Here is a 20,581-nt window from a genome sequence, read left to right on the forward strand (position 1 = left end):
GAAGATCATGGTGAGTCGATGTCTTTGTCTCCTCCTAGCCACGCTGCAGGAGTTCACCGCATTCTGTACCATTATCAATGTGATTTTACTCGGGAGGAGAAACGGAGTGAAAAGCACGAAGCTTGCTCATTTTCTTTACTTACCATGACCGTTACATTTCTATCTCAATATTGCATCTGAGAGTGTTTCTTGGTCTTTTCGCTCATATTTATTCTCTGCCTAAAATCGTCGCACAACCCAGCGGTATCATTATAATGCCATGGTCGCATTAATGCTTTTTGCATTCGAGCTGGCGCACGCCTTCGTACTGTAGCCGATTTGCACAGGAGAATTGGGCGATGGACACAATGTCCCATCATGATTGATATTTAGCTGTTTTCTTCTCCATTTTCTCCTAGAGAACCCACCTATAGTGCATTTTACACTTTCTTCCACACACACGCAGCGATCAGCGATCATTGTAGCAGATAATAGGATTATATAGTGTAGTTACAATCATGATAATTCTAACCTGAAGCGACAAAATCATTTAGTGTAATCAATGCTGAAATGCACGACACAGTCCTGTATGCATCCACCTATCTTATTCTCCCTAACCATGTGGCTAGACGAATATGCAGCTCAATAATGTTGTACTTGTATTGAGGAAACACAAGTACGCCTTACAAGCGATATATTTATGTCTTGAGCAGCGCTTTAAATTGAAACGGTATCAAGCAGTGTGCATGCTTTTAAGAACGGCAACTTTGCTTGTGGCGCTTCATCACAAGAATTTTCTTCTTATAAGACGATGATGCAATGGGCCGTTAAGGTATACAGCGCTACTCATCGTCAAAGCTGACGTACTTTGCCAAATACAGTGAAATAAAACAACATTTTATTAAAATTGGACATAAACCAGTGTGTAAAAGAGAAGGTTGATTTAAAATCTAATAACCGCCACAATATTATTATGTATGAGATAGGTGATAATGTTATCTCACAACTGCCCCGTTGATTTTGGACACAAAGAGAAAAAAAATGATATTTTGGTCGATAATTCAGCAACTCAATTTCTCTCCCCCCCCCCCCCCTGTCCTTACAAGTCATCACGGCATGGTTATTACAGCAACACAATAATAATGAAACATATAAGTTATCGTATTTCTTATTTCGTTAAAAAATCAAATGTTAGGGCCCAAGTAATGAAGATGTGTATGCAATGAGTGTTTTGTTTTTGTTTGTTTGTTTGTTTGTTTTTTAAGATGATGATTATCATCACGTCATAATTAGGCATACGGCCTGCAATGCAGTTATGAATGATACCGCTGAGATGAAATCAAGCTAAACTTGTTTGATTACATTGAAGTCAACTTGAAAAAAGAGTCACATTGCATGCCTTTTGACTGTAATTATTCATATCTGTCTGTACCAAGCGACATCCTGTGGTCACTTTACTCATGAAAGACAACCTTGACCATGAATGTAGCTGTGTTTCTCACGCAAATTCCATGACCATGTCCATGAGGTGGTCAAAGTGACCATTTGGCAACATCTAAGGTAGTCAATACAATGTGTACACTGTTGATCACAAAGTTCTTTCACGACACCACAGCGACTGTCAAGATGTCTCCATGCAGTCCTTCGCTACGAGCGTACCTACTTCTCGTTCTTGGCGTGGTGGAGAATCTCCTGAATGGGGGACTCATATTCGGCTGGCCCTCCCTCGTTTTCGTCTTGAAGGAGAGTCACTACTACAGCCATCTTTGCATCAAGAACTCGTCATCGACAGATTTAGACGTCGACTATAATGATGGCGACGTCGTGAAAAGTGACGCCATAGGAAACTTTTCACCAATATTCAGCGAATGGGGCAGCTCAAATACCACCACTGATTCAGCCGCGGCGGTTTGTCCGGCGCAGGACGTCCAGCTTCAATTGGTCTTCTCTGTGTCGTCTGCTGTCTTGCCGCTCGCTATGTTGCCAGCTGGCGCCATGTTGGACCGATTTGGGACTAGATGGACACGAATTGCCATGAGGTTAGTGGCTATATGCATTGGCCATATTATGGTATTGTGCGATGGGAAGTATTTATTACGTACCATCGAGATGGGTTTGCATGGAAGGTCGCTTTCAAGTGGAGCACACGAAACTTCACTAGATACCAGAAACATTATAGCATTTTATCAAGACTTCTGGTGCGTTTTCTATCATCTCTGTGATAACCTCTCTGGACCTCTGTAATTAATCTCACCGTGCTTGGCTGGGTGTTGCTTCTCCATCTGATAGATCATTTTCCAAGCCTATATGGACCCTGTCCATTTGGGGGTAGGCCTGATTATTTCCTTAAACACTCGTGGTATATAGTAGCGCAATATTTCTCTTTCCGGTCAAGGTTGTGTGTAGCTGCTATGGACAACATGCAAAAGCGGGGGCTATCAGGAATTCATACCAACAAAAATCATAATTTACCTATTGTTATACTCGTGGCCAGCCTCTTTATTTCAATGATAGTCAGTTTTATTTCAATTCATACGGTGTTGTTGTATATAGACCAGTCTGGTGTCGTTGATAGTTGAGCTATATTAATGTTGCTGCAATGCCTGTCAGTATGTGAAGGTATTACAGTGCCTCTGTATAACATACCCATAATAGTCAAAGAATAATATTTATCCATTGTTATCCATGCACATTTTTTCAGTTTTATATTACTGACAGGTTACCTCTTCATGGGCTTCAGCTCACCCGGGAGGGCGTATTTTCTTTTTCTTGGAAGTATAGCATTTACCGTCGGTGGAACAATAGCTCTGTTTTCAACTTTGCAGGTGAATAAAAAGCATGCACATTAGAATCATGTAACACTTCGACAAAAATGTGATACTCCGTACAAAAGTCATGTGGTTGACAAAAACATGTCAAGTTTTGTCACGCACAGCACATTTAATAAACTCTATCAAACAAAAGACAGCTCTTTGCAATTTATTTCTACTCGTTTCGTAAAAGAATATTAAATCTTTCTCACAGTCGCAATAGGACAGAAACTAAACCTGGTCGTAGTTGATTTCGGGAAAGACACCACTTTTTAGTGATGAAGAGTTCGTAGAATTGTGTGTGTGTGTGTGTGTGTGTGTGTGTGTGTGTGCGCGCATTAAATATCAGCGCTTACTTTCGAAAGTATACTTGTTAGTGGAGTCTTATCTTGAACATTTTTTAAATCACTGCTCCCAAAGGTAAACAGGACCTTTAACTATGAGTAACAGTAGCAAATCATAAACAGCATCATTTTTTATGATAATGTGCAATGTATGAGGGGCTAGAACAGAATAATGATCGAATGATTTCGCATGATTTGCATTTCTACTCTGTTTGCAGATAGGAAATCTCTTCAAAGGTCATCGTTTTACAGTGATAAATCTGATGAATGGATCCTACAGTACCTCTCTGATCGTTTTCTTTATCATCAAGGTGAGAAAACGTTTTATGAATTTATGTCGGTTGAGAATTTACGTCGGCAACAAAGAAAAAGGACTGTAAAATATGTGTTTCTGGTTGAACTCAGGCCTGCTCGAATAGAGGACGTGTATCAAAAGTTGATAACGTCAATATGATATACAAATGTATTTTGTTGCTTCTGTTGTGTTGCAGATAGCTTACGAGTCTGGAATTTCTATGCAAACGTCCTTTTTCATCATGGCCGCATCTACCCCAGTGTTTACCATCACTACTTGCCTCCTGCCAAAAGACGGTATCAAGTGGCCCCCGTTACCGGACGAGAAATATGTCGAAGCATCGGACAGTATGTACCACATTCTATCATAACAGGCTGTATAGTAGTTGGTCAGTCAATAATTGGGCTTCAATACGTTATTGGAGGAGCTTAAACCTGGTTGTAGCTCATTTTTGCCAGGAGAAGACACTGATGCACATCTTCTTTGGTTGTATTTGCTTTGGTAGAGAATCGGCCAGAATCAGTAAAATGAGGCGATAAAGAAGCAATAGTTGCATAGGTGAATAGAAACAATGTGGAAGTAACACAATCCGAATCGTTAATGCAGTAATACCACCCCCCCCCCCCCCGCAAGCGGGAACCACAGCAAATACACTTAAGACAGGATCAATTTTTATTCAAGGGCATAGACATATAAAGTGTGATTAAGTACATCTCAAAATGTTATCAAATCATGCATTTCAGCTCTAAATGAGGTAGTTTGTAAATGGAAAATTAATCATTATTGTAACAGATGTGGATTATAAAGTGAGATGTTTATTCTTTTAACAATGTTTAATGATTTTCCTAGAGGCCGCAAACGGGCATCCTGCTGCACAAATTGCAATGGATATGCTGTCATGCGATTCGGATGTTGTTGATGGAGAGAGCGAATTTGCCCAAGCCGCTTACGAAGACAACGAATCGGTTGTCAACTGCGTGAAATCGACCACGTTCTGGCTGATCCTGGTGTGGATGACCATCCTCCAGCTCGACATGACTTTCGCCTTCGGAGCACTCAATCATATTCTATCGCGTCTCGCTGAATATAACAACGAAAAAGGTGCGGAAAATCTCCTAGTTTAATCAATGACGTTGTACAGTTGTAGCAAAGTGAGTCATCGACTCCAATAGGGGTCGGGCTTGACGTCATGTGTTAAGAAGTCACACTACGATATGTGAACCTTGTCACAGAATGAACAAAATGAAATACTTCATGAATATTCTGGAAGCGCAAATATTGGTCACATGACGCAAATCTCTCGTTTGAAGAGGCTACACCCCAGTAAATAATGCCAGTGCATATCTTGGCAATCAATGACTTAAAGTCAAAGATATAAAACACCTGTTTCTTGACCCTGGCCTAATCTAAGCATCAGTCATCGCCACAGCGCCACAGGAGGGGGGGGGGGGGCACCGCGAGAGGAGGAGATTGTTTTGGTTTTGGCATGGGCCATGTAGCTCCATGGTGCGTGTGTGTGTGAGTGTAGACATTCAGCGTATGCAGACAGAGCATGCCTGTACTGTAGTGACCGGAACTATTGTCATTCCATTTTGCTCTCCCCTTCTATCTCTCCCCCCTCTCCCTCCCTCTCTCTCCCTCGCTCTCCCTCTCTCTCTCTCTCTCTCTCTCCCTCTCTCTCTCTTTCTCAATGATCCAGTCAGCAGGCTGATTGTAACCAGGGAGGTAGTCTCACCTCCCCGTTGTAACTCACTGCCAAATAGCACATTGTCAGCACCGGCAAACTGGCAATGCTCTCCTTCTTATTCCTGTATTTTCGTTATTTATGGGTCGATTTTTTTCGTTCGAAATGTAAAATGGATGACCATAGAATTTCTCAATAGAATATAAAATTGAAAACTTTAGAAAGGATAGAGAAAATTGAGTTCACTTTGAATGGTCTGCCACAGGCAGATATCCTTATCATGCTCTTACGTAATACGACAGCTGCTTTCTCAATGATCCAGTCAGCAGGCTGATTGTAACCAGGGAGGTAGTCTCACCTCCCCGTTGTAACTCACTGCCAAATAGCACATTGTCAGCACCGGCAAACTGGCAATGCTCTCCTTCTTATTCCTGTATTTTCGTTATTTATGGGTCAATTTTTTTCGTTCGAAATGTAAAATGGATGACCATAGAATTTCTCAATAGAATATAAAATTGAAAACTTTAGAAAGGATAGAGAAAATTGAGTTCACTTTGAATGGTCTGCCACAGGCAGATATCCTTATCATGCTCTTACGTAATACGACAGCTGCTTTCTCAACCGATCCAGTCTGCAGGCTGATTGTAACCAGGGAGTAGTCTCACCTCCCCGTTGTAACTCACTGCCAAATAGCACCGGCAAACTGGCAATGCTCTCCTTCTTATTCCTGTATTTTCGTTATTTACGGGTCAATTTTTTTCGTTTGAAATGTAAAATGGATGACCATAGAATTTCTCAATAGAATATAAAATTGAAAACTTTAAAAAGGATAGAGAAAATTGAGTTCACTTTGAATGGTCTGCCACAGGCAGATATCCTTATCATGCTCTTACGTAATACGACAGCTGCTGGAGTCATCAAACCCTGGCTTGGCCTCCAGGTTTGTCACGCCTGAGCAGAAAGTTTATTTGCAATGAACAAGTACTTCGACTCCCAACTCCCAAACGACAAATATACGCACCCCACTTTGGGTAACCTCAGTTGGGGACTCGCCTCAAACGAGGGATTGACGGTGAAGATTGCATGTTTCACTACCATGTGTAATATTTTTTCCCTAAACAATAAGACTTTCACGTGAAATTCTCCAATGAAATTAAAGGGATGGTACAGTATTGGTGGAGATGAGAATTGGGCTTTTAACTTTTTTCGAGATACCAAGAAAACACTTATGATATAGTACAGAGCATTCCATTTTAAGAGGAATTCAAAGTTTATTTGATGAAAATTGACTTTGGAATGACTGAAACATCCAAAAACAAAGTAAAACAAAGCGATCGTAATAAAGTGTGGGTCCCACACTTAATTGGAATCGCCCTTTTTTTGGATATCTCAGCCATTTTAAAACCAATTTTCATCAAATAAATGTTGAATTCCTCACAGATTTACATGCTCTTTCATATTTCATAAGTGGTTTCTCATTATCTCACCAAAAAATGTTAGAAACCTGAAATTAGGTCTCAACCAAAACTGTACAAACGTTTAATCATTACTTCCAATGGAAATGACAGAGTATATGATTATATTATAATTTCATTACATTATATCATATCATATTATATATTATACTATATTATATTATATTATATTATATTATATTATATTATATTATATTATATTATATTATTTCATTTCATTTCAATTTATTTTCATATTTCTCACATATATCACAATAAAGTATATAAATACGAAAATTATACAAAACATAATTCAGATGAGACTTCATCAGAATGTACAGAAGTTTGATTTGGTATAAACACGAGGTCTGTATGCATGCGAATTACACTGTGGTTATAATGCGAAAAAAATATGATGGGGCCTGCGTAAAAGCATTAGCTTGTACAGCCGCAGGTCCCGTGAGTAATCAGATTAGGGGAAGTTTAAAGTACGGATGTTTTTTAAGACCAACTATATCTGGGGAAACCGATTAAAACAAACAAAACAAAAAATCCAATTAAATATATGTCACTAAATAAAAATACAGAAAAACAGAAAGCTAAAAGGTCACATGTTGCAGCAGTGAACAACAACTGCAGAGATTCAAGGGGTGTGTTGCAGAGTATAGAAAATGGCGTAACTGTATGTCATAAATACATAAGTAGAAGGTGGGATAATGAGATTTGTCGTGAATGTAAACAATACCGAAAGCTCAGGAGTAACATTCCAGCATGGGTCCTAAAACCAAGCATTCCGTGTGACCATAGTAACCGACAGCTGTCACGCGCGAGAGTTTCGATAACCGAGTGGAACAATAGGTGCATGAACAGCGCAATAGGCAGACTGTTCAAAAATAGTGTTCATGGTTAGGATCCCGCCGGACTAAGGTGGGATAGACAAGGGGTAACATGTAAAGAGCAACAAGAACTATACACTATGCATGCCGTACAATGTAGCTGCTAAGAAGATATTGCTTCAGTTTTCGTTTGAATGAGGTTACAGTACGGTGGTACAACTTACAAGTTCCATAGGGAGTTCGTTCCAATATTTGGGCCCAGCGAACATAATGGTTTTTTTTTTTGCGAAAATTGTTCGGGTACGTGGAAGGTGATATGCGTAACGTTGACGAGTTGGATAATCATGAACTGTATAATTTCTTGTAAACATTTGGGAAAATACGTCTGGTAATTGGCCAGTTGAAAATTGAAACATAAACAGGCCGACGTTGTAATAAAATAACTCGGGAATTTTCAAAATTTTATTACTTACAAAAAGTTCGTTCGTGTGGGATATTAAATATCCAGTGTGGTTAACAATTCTAACAGCTTGTTTTTGTACAAGAAATAACGAATCGATAAGGTTTTTAGAAGCATTTCCCCACGCCAGAATCCCATAGTTGAGATAGGGAGATATCAAAGTTGAATATATGCTCTGTAGAATATTACTTGGAAAATAATAGCTAAGTTTGTTAAGAACCCCGGTATTTCTAGCAATAATTCTGCTTACATAATTAACATGGGTTCTCCAAGATAAATCACTATCGATATGAAGACCCAAAAATTTTGTATTGTTGACCTGTGACAGATCAATGTTGTTTATCTTGACAGAGAGAGGTAACACAGGTAGCGAATTACTGAATAACATATACTGAGTTTTATCAATGTTTAAGGATAATTTGTTCGCAAAAATCCAAGATTGGACAGAAACAAGTTCTTTATTTATTATGTTTATAAGCGCATCAGGATTTTGATGAGAGAAGAACAAATTTGTATCATCTGCAAAGCAAACGAAGGAGAGAATCTTAGAGGAGTTCTGGATATCATTAATATATAAAATAAAGAGAAGTGGGCCTAACAAGGAACCCTGTGGAACACCACAAGAAATCAGTTTTGGTTGGGAATCGTGACCGTGAATACTTACAAATTGTTTTCTATTCGTTAAATAATCAGTGAACCATTCTAGCGCCCTTCCCCGAATTCCGTAATGATTTAACTTATAAAGTAAAATGTCATGGTCTATTGTATCAAACGCCTTGGAGAAGTCAAGGAAAACACCGACAGTGTGAGAAACATCATCTATAGCATGAGCTATCTTATCAATAAACTTGAGTAATGCGTGAGTTGTACTATGTTTTTTCCGAAATCCAAATTGAGATTCAGTAAATATTTTTGCCTGAAGAAAAAAATTAAGGGTGCGTTTATACACAAGTCTTTCGAGTATCTGTGAAAAAGAAGTTAAAAGAGAAATGGGGCGATAATTATTGACAAGGTCTTTTCGCCCTTTTTTAAAAATGGGAACAACTCTGGCTACTTTCATTTTTTGAGGAACTTTACCAGTAGACAAAGATTGATTGAAAATATAAGTAAGAGGCGAGATTATTTCATGAATCACATTTTTTACCAAGAAGTTTGTGATTCCATCATATCCCGAACTTTTTTTATTATTTAACTTATCAACAATCTTTATTATTTCATCTTCGACAATTGGGACAAAAAATAAAGATTCCATATTCCTACTACCCAGGAAAGAGTGAAATTCTCGCTGTGCTTCAGGAATTCTATCAGCCAAATTTGGCCCAATGTTTACAAAAAAATCATTAAAAACTTCAGCTATATCTATGGGGTCATCAATACGAACATCATCCTCTTGAATATAACTAGGCACGTTATTATCAGTATTACGTTTCAACGCTCGGTTTATCACCCTCCACGTACCCTTCACATCAAATTTACATTTGTCGAATTGATTCATAAAATACATCCGTTTGGCTGACCGTAATGCAGAAGTGAGGATATTACGATACTGAGTATATCTGGACTTGTTTGTAACTGTGGGTACTTTGCGATATTTATGATAAAGTTTATTTTTCTTATTGATTGATTTTAAAAGTGATTTTGTAACCCATGGCTGCCGGGGTACTTTTTTATGATTTGAGTTAGAGAATTTACGACAAGGGATAGCAATATTAAGCTGAGTTATCAAAATATCTATAAAAATATCAAAAGATAGATTTACGTCATTTTGATTATATACAATCGACCAATCAACGAGTTTCAACCTTTCTCTAAAACTATTCAGGTTCGAGTCTGACATAACACGAAAACCGGATTTTTTTTTGCACACTGTCAGCAAAAGGGTGGATACTACCAATAAGTGCATACACAGGAAAATGATCAGAGATATCCGTAACAACAATACCAGATGAAATATCAGAAAATGACTTGTTAACAAATATATTATCTATTAAAGTAGAAGAGAGGTCGGTGATTCTTGTAGGTCTTCTTATGAGAGGAATAAAAGACTTAGACAACAGTTGATTAAGAAACTCTTGGCAATTATGATTATCATAATTTAAAAGATTTAAATTAAAATCACCCATAAGAAAACATGATTTATTCTTGAAATAGTTATTCGACAAAATACCGTGGATTAATTCACCGAATTCAGTAAAATTAGAGTTTGGTGGCCTATAAATTTCTCCAACAATTACATTTCCTTAATTTGGTACTTTTATCTCAATGAAAATACTTTCAAAAAATTCTGTCATAAAACTGAACTCTTCTAATAACCGATGGTTTAAATTTTCTGTTACATAAAAACCAACTCCACCTCCTTTCTTGCACGGTCTATTATTTATAATCAGTTTGAATCTATCAATATGAAACAATGAAGAAGGAGACACCTCCTGTAACCATGTTTCACTGAGGCCGATGACACCAAATGTGAATCGTAATTCATCAATGAATAAGCGAAGTTATATTATATTATATTCCATTATATTATATCATTGTAATACATAGGCTTCCCAACATAACCTTTTTGTTTTCACGGAGCAGTCGGGAGCTACACGAATGTTTTCTCCATCATTCAGTCTTTCTCTCTCGTGGTTGGCGCCCTTGGGGGCGTGCTCATAGATAGGAAAGCGAGGAGCAAACCTCCTCATCCTGACTCGAGGAGAGGTGAGTTCAACACCAGTTCAACACTCATTTCATCTTGCATCATGGATTTTACAAGAGTGTTTTTTGAAGAAGCATTACAAGATGATATTCACGTAGTTTTCCATTATCACCCCGATAGTAACCTCACGCCAGTAATGCTCTATCTATGATTATTCTGTGCGTCTTACATCGTTTATTTACAGTTCATATACGCATGGGAAATGTTAATGCAGCTGACTTTGTATGAGTCTTCTTTAATAACACCTTTTACCACCCCCTTTTTTTCCAATACTGATTAAAATTCGGGATTTTTCTTCTTTAAGCTAAGGGGAATAATGTCTGTAAGCTCCTTCTTACAATGACGTCTATACCGCTTAATTTGTATCATGTATTCTTTGAATGGAAATAAATGAACTGTTGTATTGAATTGAATGAATCAAACTTTTACTCAAAACATGGACAAGTATAGGCCTACTTGCAAATCTTCGTGTCTTCTATCCAGAGAACAGTTTAGAACGTATTTCGGAGAACTTTGCGCGTCGTACATGCATGGGATTACAGCCAAATCATCCGTCTCGTATATGAATTGGTGTCAGATATCATGAACAGGATCACTCTCCTGCGATAAAACGACATGACAAACATTAACTTCACAGTCATAGAATGTTAATCTTGTCGCCCCAACATTTTGCAGGATGCCGTAGGAACACTTTTGCTGAACTGAGAACTAGTTTTCTACCTCTCGCCCTCATTACACTCCTGGCTGTTGGTTACTCCATCTGCCTTCTCGTGCCCAGTCTACCCATGCAGTATGTGACTGCCATTTTCATGCTCTTCATGCGATCCATGCTCTATGGAGTTGGCGCTGCTGTATCCGCCATCGCGTAAGGGAATCTTTGTATGTTTGTGTTGCTACCATTGATTTGTTGCAAACCAAAATATATACCTGTCTATCTCACAGCTATTGTCAATCATGCCTACGAAGTGGCAGTTTGATTGGGAAAAAATCCATATTTCTTCTGATTATCATCAGTGGTGACGACGACGTTTATTAAATATGCACAAGAGAAATAAAATGTATTATCATTATACGCTCTACCAAAAGTGAGACTCACTACACTCCAAAAGAACGACAGCCTGCTGTCTTTTGGAAATGCAATTGACAGGATCATCGCGGTGTAACATCACGGCATTAATTCTGCTAAATCATTGCTCAAGAAAACGCTCCATCGATGAACTCGTCAGAGATTGTACATGTAATTTTACTTTATTTTCATCGAACAAAATGAAACAAAACCATTAAGACCCCGAATGATTGATGTTTACACAAAGAATTCACCGTTAAATAATGCAAAACTGTTAAATATAATTATTCTCCACTTTTGAAAATGGGAATCATAATCAAATTATGCTTATCCAGGTGGACCTCCTTATCTTAACGATTCATCTTTGTAGATATTAGTAAAGACATGTCACAGAAAGATAAGGGTGTGGGTGGACGATGCCAATATTGACATAAATACGCCAGTTCCGCTGGAAGTGAAATCCCTTTGATGTCTTCTTTCTTATCCACATTTCAGTTTCCGTCATAACTTCGCCACTGTGTATGGACTTATCCGAGCACTAGGGGGCGTGTTTCTTCTCCTGCAATACCCTCTCTTCACCTTCATACAACATCTCCAAGGGGATCCTTTCTTCGTAAGAAAGCTTACTTCGAATATTATACTATGCTGTAAACAATGATTTAATGCAAGGAACGTGATCGCTACGTGTTTTTTTTTTACTTACTATTAAAAGGATCAAATTGAAAAGATTGAGTGCAGAGTTCTAGAGAATATTGAAATCTTGTCATTATTTTGCTTTTAAACTATTTTCCCTATTATTACAATAATCATTTGTTATTATTATCATTACCATCAATAACCTCTTTGGTTGTATTTCTTATTGAATTAGTTGGTGATGTACTGGTATCAATTCCACTGGAAGTTGCAAGAGGGGAATGAAAAAATTTTGATAGTCTCATACTGCAGCCTGAAGTAGCAATGGTTGGCATAATTATGATGGCATCGTAAAACATGATAATTTTTGAAAGTAAACACATATATGACTTTAGGATGTACTTGGTAGCAATATGCAAAAGGAGTTTGTCTCTATCAGTATATTAAAGGCATCATCTGACGTTCTCTACGTACTTTATTAAACACACAGGTAACAACTGGATTTATTGCAGCTGACCTCACAACACTGAGTCTGCCCTGTTATATTTTTTGGAAACAGAAGGACCTATCGCGTACACCAGACTTTGTATAATTCGTGCTGAGACACTATATAGCAAGTTATGTACATATATTCATGCCAAGAAACGAACAAGAGATATGCGTGGATATGATATTGTTGCGTTTCGAACAAGAGTCAATGAATCAATCACACCAACATAATCATTGCATTTACAGAGAGAACATTTATTGGCGTCTTGACTTCAGGAGGACCAAATTCAGACTCACTCCCAAACAGGAGTTTTAGCTTGGCATCATTCCCAGCCAAGTATACAAACAATTAACCAGTTGGCTACTTCCATAGTCATAGAAGAGATTAAATAAGAAACTAATACAGGTACAATCGGGCAATAGGGTGGTAATTGGAGGGAGGCATGGCTACAACAATAGGACAAAGAGACATAAAGTTGAGACTATTACAAAGGGGTGACATCAAACGTCTAGCTACTATGGGAGGACAAGGGATAGGTTCTTGCATGGTCAGTATAGTAGATGAGAAAAGGGCTACAATTACTGCTTCATTCTAGGCACCAACATTGAGCTTGTACGTGTGTGTCTTGGTTCAATTAACACATAGGGGCTAAGTAAGCCCTCCACTTTATGACTTTAGGACAAAGGATATTCAATCTGTACAAGATATACAATGTATGTGTGGGAGAATACTGATAAGAATTAGGACATTGACCCTGACTATGAAGTGTAACCAGTACACAGGACAAGTTACTGACCTTAACACTACTCCCCCCTTTGAAAAGAGGTATTGTCCTCAATACACAACCTACCACAGGATGAATTTAGCAGTACGGATACATGACATGGAAAGACAGAGAGAGAGAAGACACTTGACAGAAAGAGAAGAGAGAAACAGAATCAGGAGGTGTAACAGAATGATAGTGAAGATTTCGTACAAGGTGTTAGAGAGGTTGTCACATTTATCCAAACTATAATTAATAAATAGTCCAAATATTTTATAACTCCCAAATAGTGAACCCATCACAAAACAACTCAAAAATATATTACAACTGACAGCGATGTATAATCATGTACATGTATGTACAAAAAGTAATGACATGAACAAACAGCATGTAACAGAAATAACAGCCCAAATTTACATTGTTTACATTTCACTCTACGTCCATCTATCAACAAATAGCGCTTACCTTTAATCTTACATTATACAGTTACACTATAACATGCACGTTGAAAATCAGAATAAAGACATTGGTTATTGAAGCTTCGACAATCTAAGTTTTGTAAAATGAATGAAACATTGCAGAAGAAAAGATAACGAAGAAATAAGACAATTGTAAGAGAAGAAAGAGAAGAACAGACAGTATATCCTCATTCGAGGTAAACTATTAAACGGAAGAGATGCTACTTTGTAAACACATCGAGATCATGAGTAAAACGACATGTACAGTGTACATACAATGTGGTCGCCATTGACAAGAAAATTAAAGGTTAACCACGAACAGGAGTTAAGAACAGATCAGTACTGTAGGATATTAATTCATTTTAGAAACTTTTGCAACATAAGAGCATGGGTAGTACACCAATTCCTGTTCATAATGCATAGGTGTAAACATTCTGGTCTCTCAGTGTAATGAAATCAGATAGAAAACTAGAGTGAGGGATGGAATAAACAGAGACAACAAACCCTAATGTGAAACTTGGATCCTATGCAAATTAAATACCAGCATCAACTGAACAATTAATCACAGTGTAAAACCTAAATTGGGTGACAAGTGGTGACGCAAATCTTGATACCCTTAAGTCTACTTCAACATTCTATGAAACAACTACATGCAAAACTCTACAGGAATTTCTCTGCGGCCCGGATATATCCGGCTAAGGCATCTTTGTATAGATGCAGGGCAGATTGTTCCTTAGCCTCAACACAAGCTTGTACACTCTACAAACCTTGGAGCTTAACCTCTACAACACTGGCATGTATCATTTGTACACAACTAGTCAACTCAACTAAAGTGGTACTATAATTGCATTCACTTGACATATCCAACTAAATTCTATCACATGTATAAAAGTTCACCTACACTGGTATGCCAAGCCAGGAAAGATGCAGATGCTGTCATAATTTTCCATACGGTTTATTGGTACAACTGTATCTATAAATATTTTTAACTACCAGCGACCCTTCGGAGAAATCCTCTTGTTATGTTTTCAATAAACTGTAGCTTTATTCACATACGTGTGCTATTACAAGTTGGATCATTGCTGCCTGAAATTTCAGCTAAGGCAACTTTGTATAGTTGCAGGGCAATTCACCAGTAAAAACACCCATATACGAACAACAATGCACATTACTGAATTATCTCTATAATTCTCTAAATCTAGCCACCTTTACTCATTATCTATTTGACAACCCCAGGGTTTCAATTTCATCTGTCGTCTTCATTTTCGTGCCAATGATAAAATTTCATCACACATTTCTCATTGTGTGTGCATTCTCTATAGAATATCGAAACAAAACACATTACTTGCAAGATTTAGTTGTGGAACTAACTGAATTTCACGAATGTCTTCTAACAATGAAATTTATTACAAATTAAAAAACCAAAGACCATGTGTAGTTATGAAAAACGTACCGGGAAGAAGGAGAAACACTAATTTGTCGATCACTGCACTCATGTTGTGGTGTGGTCAAAGTCTCTTCGTTGTCACTGTGATATTGTATGTGCCGGGTTTATCTACCTAACGATGTGCTTCCCGTCCAGCCAAGACGTCTCAACGGTCGTGCTCTTACTCATGGAGAACAGCAATCCGCTCACGTTCCTGCCAGCGTTTGTCATGCTCATCCAGCCAGGTCCATGGTAGTTTGGCTTTAAAGTTGTCAACATCAGTCCTGTCGTCCTCCGTGTCATCTTGCCTCCAGTGTCATCTCCACGAGGAAAGTCCCCGCCCTGGATCATGACGAGATGGAACTTGCTACCTTGGTATCCGCATACTTTCAAATGAATTGCAAGTGCAGCAAAGTTCTTTGTTGGCTTTGGCATCGATTTCAGAAGCAAATCAGAAACATTTCTCCTCACTTCCTTGTCGCTGGTCACGGGGTAAAAGAAACCATTTTCAGTGATCACTGTGTCTACCGATGATTCGATCCCCCTTTTGACATCTGATGATGTAACAAAGTAGACCAGAGCTACTGATGCCAACAACAGAAGAGTAAGGACCTTCATTGTCCTTGTGGTGACGGTTGTCATGCAGACTTTACAGCACACAGAAGTCGCCAGCCCTTGCCTTGTGGTCCATCTTGTTTGCAGGTTGTTGGCAGTGCATATCCAACGTCTTTAATTTTGTGGCATTTCAACGATGAAAGTGTTAGCGTTTCGATGGCATGAATAAGTCTAAATCCCACCGCTGCCACCAGTGTTGCGTTTCGAACAAGAGTCAATGAATCAATCACACCAACATAATCATTGCATTTACAGAGAGAACATTTATTGGCGTCTTGACTTCAGGAGGACCAAATTCAGACTCACTCCCAAACAGGAGTTTTAGCTTGGCATCATTCCCAGCCAAGTATACAAACAATTAACCAGTTGGCTACTTCCATAGTCATAGAAGAGATTAAATAAGAAACTAATACAGGTACAATCGGGCAATAGGGTGGTAATTGGAGGGAGGCATGGCTACAACAATAGGACAAAGAGACATAAAGTTGAGACTATTACAAAGGGGTGACATCAAACGTCTAGCTACTATGGGAGGACAAGGGATAGGTTCTTGCATGGTCAGTATAGTAGATGAGAAAAGGGCTACAATTACTGCTTCATTCTAGGCACCAACATTGAGCTTGTACGTGTGTGTCTTGGTTCAATTAACACATAGGGGCTAAGTAAGCCCTCCACTTTATGACTTTAGGACAAAGGATATTCAATCTGTACAAGATATATGTGTGGGAGAATACTGATAAGAATTAGGACATTGACCCTGACTATGAAGTGTAACCAGTACACAGGACAAGTTACTGACCTTAACAATATATTTATGAACGCTAATGCAGAGCTGTATAGACTAGAGGAAGGCGAGGCGCCCAGGTGAGATATCATTGCGCCCGCACTGTGATGGATCTAAGGATGTTGAAACACCACCAACTTGTGGGGTCGGGAAGGCAATTTTGGAATCTACTGACTGCTTTGCTCTGCTCTCTATACATGGATGAATACGCAATAACATCTTGGGTTCTTTTAACATTCCAGTGAAGGAAGAAAATAATTCGTTATAAACAGTGTTCCATGGCTCAGCAAGAGTGTAGCAACAATTTACCAACAAATTGTGGCATTCATCATTCATAGTTTCATTCGATTCAGAGCATTGCCCACTGAAAATTACCTTCTAATTACTTTTGTATTACAAAAATATTATTCAGGATGATGATGATAATAATGATAATAATAATGATAATAATTATATATATATATATATATAAAAGATGACGAAGTAGGGTGGTAATGCATTTCAGTCCAACAGTGTTATTTATTAAGACCAAATTTTCGACGAATACATACGTCTTCCTCAGGGTCGACAAAAATTTGGCCTGAATAAATAGCACTGTTGGACTGAAATGCATTATTACCCTACTTCGTCATCTTTTCTGTACTGATACCAACAATTATCATTATATATACATACATACAATGATATGCACTGCTGTATATTCTATATCATGAACAGTGGAATACAAAATATGAGAAATATTACTTTTGGTAACATAGAAAAAAGATATATTCTCGTTATCATGCGCACAAAAAAAAAAAATCCATACAGAAGGAGAATAAATGGCAATTGAATAGACTACAACTTTTAGTCATGAGACTGAATCTTTAATGAGAAGTCCATACCAGTTCGATTGTATTCAGTTACTTACCATAGTGTTTATACCTCATTTCGTCTACTTATTCTCCTCCTTCTCCTTCTTCTTCTTCTTCTTCTTCTTCTTCTCCTTTTTTTCTTCTTCTTCTCCTTCTTCTTCTTCTTCTTCTCCTTCTTCTTCTTCTTCTTCTAAACTACTAGGCTACTATACTTCTTCATTTTCTTCTTGTTGTTTCTTCTTCTTCTTCTTCTTCTTGTTCCTTCTTCTGTTGCTTCTACTGCCAACACTAGAAATCTGGCAAAATTCTTTCCTATTTAGACATACACTGACTACATGTGAATAAGATTAAAAGTTTTCAATCGAGTTTCATGACTCTCTTAATCAATATTTCTGAATAGGCAGACGCGAGAGGATCATTTTTTCCCCATATTTTCACTACTCCTTTCATAGCGGGCAGTTCAGCCGAAATAATTCAGTTTATCACTCCACTGTGCATGATTTTATTAGGTGCCCCTGACTTCAGCTCATCGCAAAGTACAGCGCATGAATTCACAGACTGTTGACTTCTGTACACTGGTAATATAATCAATCAACATTGACTTGTTGACTTCGATTAAACCGACATTCACACGCACGCACATAACGACTGTAACATGCGAATGAAATTCACCGGTATATAGGATTGCTCAAGTGTATTCATCACCAAAATGTGGCTCTCCTCTTCAGATCTGTGAATATGTACATTGTATTTGATTCGGTGTTTATATATACTTATCCATCTACCAGGAGCTAAATTACTCTAAACATAAGTACATGAAAAGACCATTGCGATAATCATACATGTACTAATATGAATAGACAGAAAACGTAACTCAGAACTATATATAATAGCTGCGAGCACTATGGAGAGAGATTATTCGGTGATGTGAACCGTGTGAATGTGGCTTCATAAAAACAATATTACCTACACTCTGTGTCTCTGATAGCAGTTTACTCGTTATAAGGGATGCGTTCCTGTTTTGTAATAAAATGTCCGATAGTGTCCATTTTTTGTGCAATCGGTGATTGTTTCAGAAACATGCATATTATATACATTCTTACATAAACCGATGTATGAGATGGAAGATTATCACATTACATATACATGATACATTGTAAGGTGAACCACTTTTACCGTCTTGGACCTCTACTTTTCACGTACTGAATCACATGATGTTTTGCAAGAATCGATGTCCTTCAATGTGAGATTGTATAAAAAGTGACGTACACGCTCCGCTCCCTCCCCCTTTTTCCTTTGGACTCTAGATAAAATATTTTCAAGTAATGTTATAAGTAAGTAAGAAATGCACGCAACAATAAAGAATGTATAATTTTTATTTCTTAGGTTTCTTAATTGGAGCTACATACATGCATCTGCCACCACTCCATTGATTCATAGCCGTTTATCATGTCATTGCCGATGATCGCTCTGCATCTCCGTAGACAATGTAAGACGCACACGCGGAACAAGACGTGACAGATTCCAAGATTCAAATTGTCCCTCAATGGGAGGGAGTTTCCCCCACCCCTACACACACACACACACACACACACACACACACCACACACATACACACCCTACCCAGCCCTTCTGTCGTATATACAAGTACTTAGTATACACAGTGAAGACGCAAATGTGGAAGGAGCTAGGTGACAGATACCACATATTCTCACTTTTTGATTGACAACTTTTGAAATATTCCACCAAAAAGTGTGCACCAGTTCAGTTCTTTTTACATACAAGTCTGATAATCAAATTATATACATATACATATTATGCAAAATCTCCCTTTTGTGAGAGGGGGAAACCCCCTCACCTCGGCCTCGGAGTAACATATGGGGTGTTTGTAAGAAAATCCAAATTTCTGATCGGAACTGAAGGAGCAACGAAAAAAAAAACAACAACTTTAGCCTCTAATTTTCCTTCATGTATACTTCAAATTAAACGCATCAAGCTCAGCATGATAAAGCTTGATTGTCTATAATTATATAACGAGACAAATACGAGGAAAATGCAGAGAAAGGAATACCTTCACACAGAGAAGGGAGAAAGGGATATCAACAGTGATTCAAGGATTTGGAGCTATATTCCATAATCGTGTATAAGTGGTATGCTACTTAGGAATTCTTTTTTTTTTTCATTTCGTTTCGTTTTGTTTTCTTTCTAGCATAAGAACGTTAATGATAAAGTAAACATAGAGTTGAGATGTGAGAGATATAAAGCGAATATGAGTTGGATTATTGAGTTGAAAATAGTGCTTTAAAGCAAACAAACATATTGAATTTTATGTGACCTATAAATTTAAATGTTAAAACTATTATCAAAGCAGCTACTTCACTGCTTATACCTATAGGCCTACCCCTTAACATTGCTCCTCGTTCGTCGATAGCACATGGAGTTACAAAAAGGAATTCACATACAGGGGCCGCAGAACCGGTGTGGGGGGGGGGGGGGCTGGGGGGCTGCAGCCCCCCCCCCCCCCCCCACACACACACACACTTTTGGATCTTGAAAAAAAAGGGAAAAAAAAGAAAGAAAGGGGAAAAATCGGGGGGAAAATCACACTACCCGAATTTCTCACAAAATTTCTTCAGATCACTTTATTTCGATTTTAAAAACGCAACAGCTCCGTCGAGTGGGAGGGGGCATCCCCCTCCCACACCCTCCCCCTCTACCTCATTAGACTTTGTACATACACATAGATGATGCACACGCGGAATAAGAGCTAAATGCCGTGATTTTGCTATTAACACTTTCCTGAAAAAAAGTCCAAATTATTTTGACCTTGATACCCCCTTTCGGCTGCGCAGCCCCCCCCCCCCCCCCAAAAAAAAAACAAAACAAAACAAAACAAAAAAACAAAAAACAAAAAACTGAAAAACGTTCC

At 38.1% G+C, this 20,581-nt stretch overlaps 2 protein-coding genes across 2 annotated transcripts; one reads left to right on the forward strand and one right to left on the reverse strand.

Annotated features, from left to right (window-relative positions):
* The first annotated feature begins 1,605 nt into the window (after positions 1 to 1,605).
* Positions 1,606 to 11,432, forward strand: LOC139729696 (equilibrative nucleobase transporter 1-like). The gene is made up of 6 exons (XM_071640626.1): positions 1,606 to 2,018; positions 2,681 to 2,804; positions 3,625 to 3,775; positions 4,278 to 4,529; positions 10,443 to 10,565; positions 11,239 to 11,432. Exons 1-6 carry the CDS (start codon positions 1,606 to 1,608, stop codon positions 11,430 to 11,432), a joined length of 1,257 nt encoding a protein of 418 aa, XP_071496727.1.
* Positions 11,433 to 15,528: 4,096 nt separating this feature from the next.
* Positions 15,529 to 16,041, reverse strand: LOC139729697 (peptidyl-prolyl cis-trans isomerase B-like). The gene has a single exon (XM_071640627.1). It carries the CDS (start codon positions 16,039 to 16,041, stop codon positions 15,529 to 15,531), a length of 513 nt encoding a protein of 170 aa, XP_071496728.1.
* Positions 16,042 to 20,581: the final 4,540 nt, after the last annotated feature.

The sequence above is a fragment of the Diadema antillarum genome, unplaced genomic scaffold, assembly GCF_040938485.1.
Source record: "Diadema antillarum isolate AM-2024a unplaced genomic scaffold, OU_Dant_1.0 seq00000250_RagTag, whole genome shotgun sequence".
NCBI classification, from domain to species: domain Eukaryota; kingdom Metazoa; phylum Echinodermata; class Echinoidea; order Diadematoida; family Diadematidae; genus Diadema; species Diadema antillarum.